The sequence below is a fragment of the Gavialis gangeticus genome, unplaced genomic scaffold (genome assembly GCF_001723915.1).
Source record: "Gavialis gangeticus isolate Ggan-Ray unplaced genomic scaffold, GavGan_comp1, whole genome shotgun sequence".
NCBI lineage: Eukaryota > Metazoa > Chordata > Crocodylia > Gavialidae > Gavialis > Gavialis gangeticus.
Genome location: NW_017728973.1, coordinates 1209459 through 1212484, shown reverse-complemented (window position 1 = coordinate 1212484; position 3026 = coordinate 1209459). Strand labels below are relative to the sequence as shown.

General features: G+C 40.5%; 1 protein-coding gene across 10 annotated transcripts in view; it reads left to right on the top strand.

The window, feature by feature from the left end:
• Positions 1 to 3026, top strand: part of ATP6V0A1 (ATPase H+ transporting V0 subunit a1) — a 72971-nt gene that overhangs the window by 44029 nt on the left and 25916 nt on the right. For 7 of the 10 annotated variants that reach the window (XM_019505834.1, XM_019505896.1, XM_019505817.1 and 4 more), the window contains 2 exons: positions 450 to 557; positions 1224 to 1241. In XM_019505834.1, coding sequence (XP_019361379.1) covers positions 450 to 557; positions 1224 to 1241 — 126 coding nt within the window. The remainder of the gene's footprint in view (positions 1 to 449; positions 558 to 1223; positions 1242 to 3026) is intronic. The other 3 variants (XM_019505841.1, XM_019505871.1, XM_019505887.1) reach the window with 1 other exon arrangement.

Below are 3026 nucleotides of genomic sequence, written 5' to 3'. Positions count from 1 at the left end.
TGTGTGTGTGTGTGTGTGTGTGTGTGTGTGTGTGTCAGATAATAGCAAATGCTAGAAGAAAATCACATGACTCGCTTCATGTAGAGTAGCAGTTGCATTTTTGTCAGTTTCCAAGGGGTGTGCCCACCAGTTGTTGGAAATGTAAGGGTGTTTGTAGTTTTGGAGAAAATATGGCTCTTGATGAAAGGTGAAATTTATGTTTTGTAAAGAGTTGTTGTTCAAATTGGTTATATAAGTTTTCTGTTTCAGATCCAGCAGGAATATGCTTCTTTCTCACCCAAGCTGGAAAATCTGTAAAATCGAAACTTGTGGAAAATAGTTGTGCCATTGAACTTTTAATGTTCATTTTTTTTTCTGGAAGTTGTTCCTGCTTCATGGAGATGTGTAAAGTACCTATTTGCACTAAATTCTAAACAGCGTTCTGCTTTTTCTTTTTGTGCATGTATTAGGGAACTCACAACTTTGGTGGCATCCGAGTGGGTAATGGACCCACTGAAGAAGATGCAGAGATCATTCAACATGACCAGCTCTCTACCCATTCTGAGGAAGGGGAGGAGGTGAGTGTCTGACGCTTGCTGAGGACAGTAGAGTTGGCACTGTGGGGATGATTCACTAGCTTCCAAGCGCTGAAATTTCCATAGCAGTGCTGACAGCAGAACAGTAGAAATCCAAGGCCTGTTCTAAATAACAACCTTTTACATACTACTCTCTGGTCATCTTTGACTCTAAAATCATGGAAAGTTCTGTGCCCAGGGCAAAGGAAGCATACACCCTCTCTGCCTGAATTCTTGTTACAAGAGCAGGAGTCTCATGATGGGCCAGCTCTGTATCCCCATAGGGCATCTGAAAATATGGACAGCTGCCACAGACTTGTTTTTGTCTTAGAAAAAGTAGGTGTGGGCACCCCCCTCCTTCCCCTCTGGTGTTATATAGTACTTGGATTTATATTAACTGGTTATATTTCTTGAGTGCTAACTCTCTCTTGTTTCAAATTATTGTGGGCTGTTAGCACATCTCAGCTGCCCTGCCTTATCTATTGCCCAAGGGGTGGACAAAAAGGGAAAGCTAGCTTGTTTATCTTGGACATCCTGATGCCTCCCTAGTAGCTGTGCATTACAATGCATGTTAAGTGCTTCCACTTGAAGAATAAATCCCTAATTGTGGTCTTGACTAATGATGTGACTGGTGGGACACTGCACTAAATGTAAACTTGTGTTTTCAAGCCTGCGGAGGATGAGGTGGTAAGATTACAGTCAGCTTTGCATTCATGTATATCTAAAACATTTTTTGTGGGTGGTAAATCATCTGCTGAGTTAATACAATTCTTTGTCATAGCATCTTGTTTTTCCAAAAGACCTAGCCATTAATGCGTCACAGACTGTTTCTAATACTTCAAGCAGTATCTCCATTCAAAGAAACCCTGAATTTACTTCATCTGTCTAGCATACATTTGCTTTGTCTCTCCTCAACTACAAATACTTCCCAGTTGACCTGCACAGCTGTGCATCAAAAAAGATCAACTAGTGACTTCCTCTAAATCTGTATAATATTGAAGTGGTTGGGGAAGCAAGCTTCTCTCTCTGATACGTAGTCTGTTGTATCTGTTTGGTCAATGGGAATGTTTGGATTTTTTTGCAAACTGCTTATAGATTTTTTTTTTTTTGTTTTTGTTTTTGTTTTTTTTTTTCTAGCTATCATCTAGCTTAATGTTACTGGCTACCTTGAAACAAATTCAGCAAAATACTGAAACATATCAAATTGGAGTTGCTGATAACCAGGGAATCAATATTTTGTTTTTTCTCTCTCAAGGAGGGTTTTTAGGAGAAGAATTGCTCATTCTTGAATACTAGTAGTTGGAAGAGTCCAGAAATATAATATACTCTTCGGAGAGCAGACCATTTAAATCTAACCAGTCTCTGCACTCCTTGCTATCAAAAGACCCATATTCTTCATGTTCCTTCCTCCCTTTCCTACTCCTCGAGTTGGTACTCTTGGTCACTTTTTGGACAGGCTGGCTCTGGTGGCAGGAGCAGGGGAAGGTGGCATCCTTGGAAGCAGTAGTTGATGTCTACAAGCAGTTATGCCATTCTTGGGTCTTTGCTGTTAGTGTGCTTGTGCTTGTTGTGTCTTTTGTTCTTTGCAAATGAATTGTGGGTGTGGATGCAAAAGGCCTTGGTACATATTTCTCCAAGAAGCTTAGCATGCACAAATTGCTAATAAAGGTTTTGCTTATTTCACCATTAACAAGAATTTTCTTCATCTGTGAGGTCAGTTCATATGTAAACAAATGCCAATTCAAAATGGTAGGCTGTATGTAAATGGTTGTAAGTCTGCCATCTCCAGTGAGCATCAACACCAACAAAGCTGTGGAAGAGTGAAATACTCCTCTGTCATTGCAATACCCATGCTACTCTTTGATTTGTGTCCATCTTGAGACCCAAACCAAGTGGGCACCAGTAATTAACGTTGATAAAGGGATAGAAATTAGTTTGAGGGTGTAGAGTTGGGTATCTATTGGTCTAACAAACTAAAGTAGGTTGTCAGCTCGTTCAGAATGAGCTACAGAAAAATCTAAGTACATAACTGAATAATCTTATGCCCCACACTGACACTTCCTTCAACACTAGACCTAATGGGCCCAACTTTTCTCCTTTTAATCTAGATTCATAGTACCAGTAGGTAGGTGCATAAATTGCACTGTAGTTAGAGCAGCATCAGTCCTGTCCATCTGACTGACTTGATTGAGATTAATTGTCATTCTTTCAAGCAGAGTGAAATGAATGTGTATATAGGATGCCTCCAGTCATGTTATCTTGAGTTGACTTTTTATTAAGTTGCCTTTCTAGTGTGGTAGCATTCTCTGAAATGCTTCTAGTGTTGTGCGCAGGACCAGGTAGGCAGGCAGGACTCTGGAGTCTCAATGTGAGGCTAAGATAATGGTGTAGGGAGGAAAGGTTTAGGTTTTGCTGGCTCCTAATTAAATTGCCAATTGAGAATGATTGATTGGTGTGGCGGGGGGGGGGGGG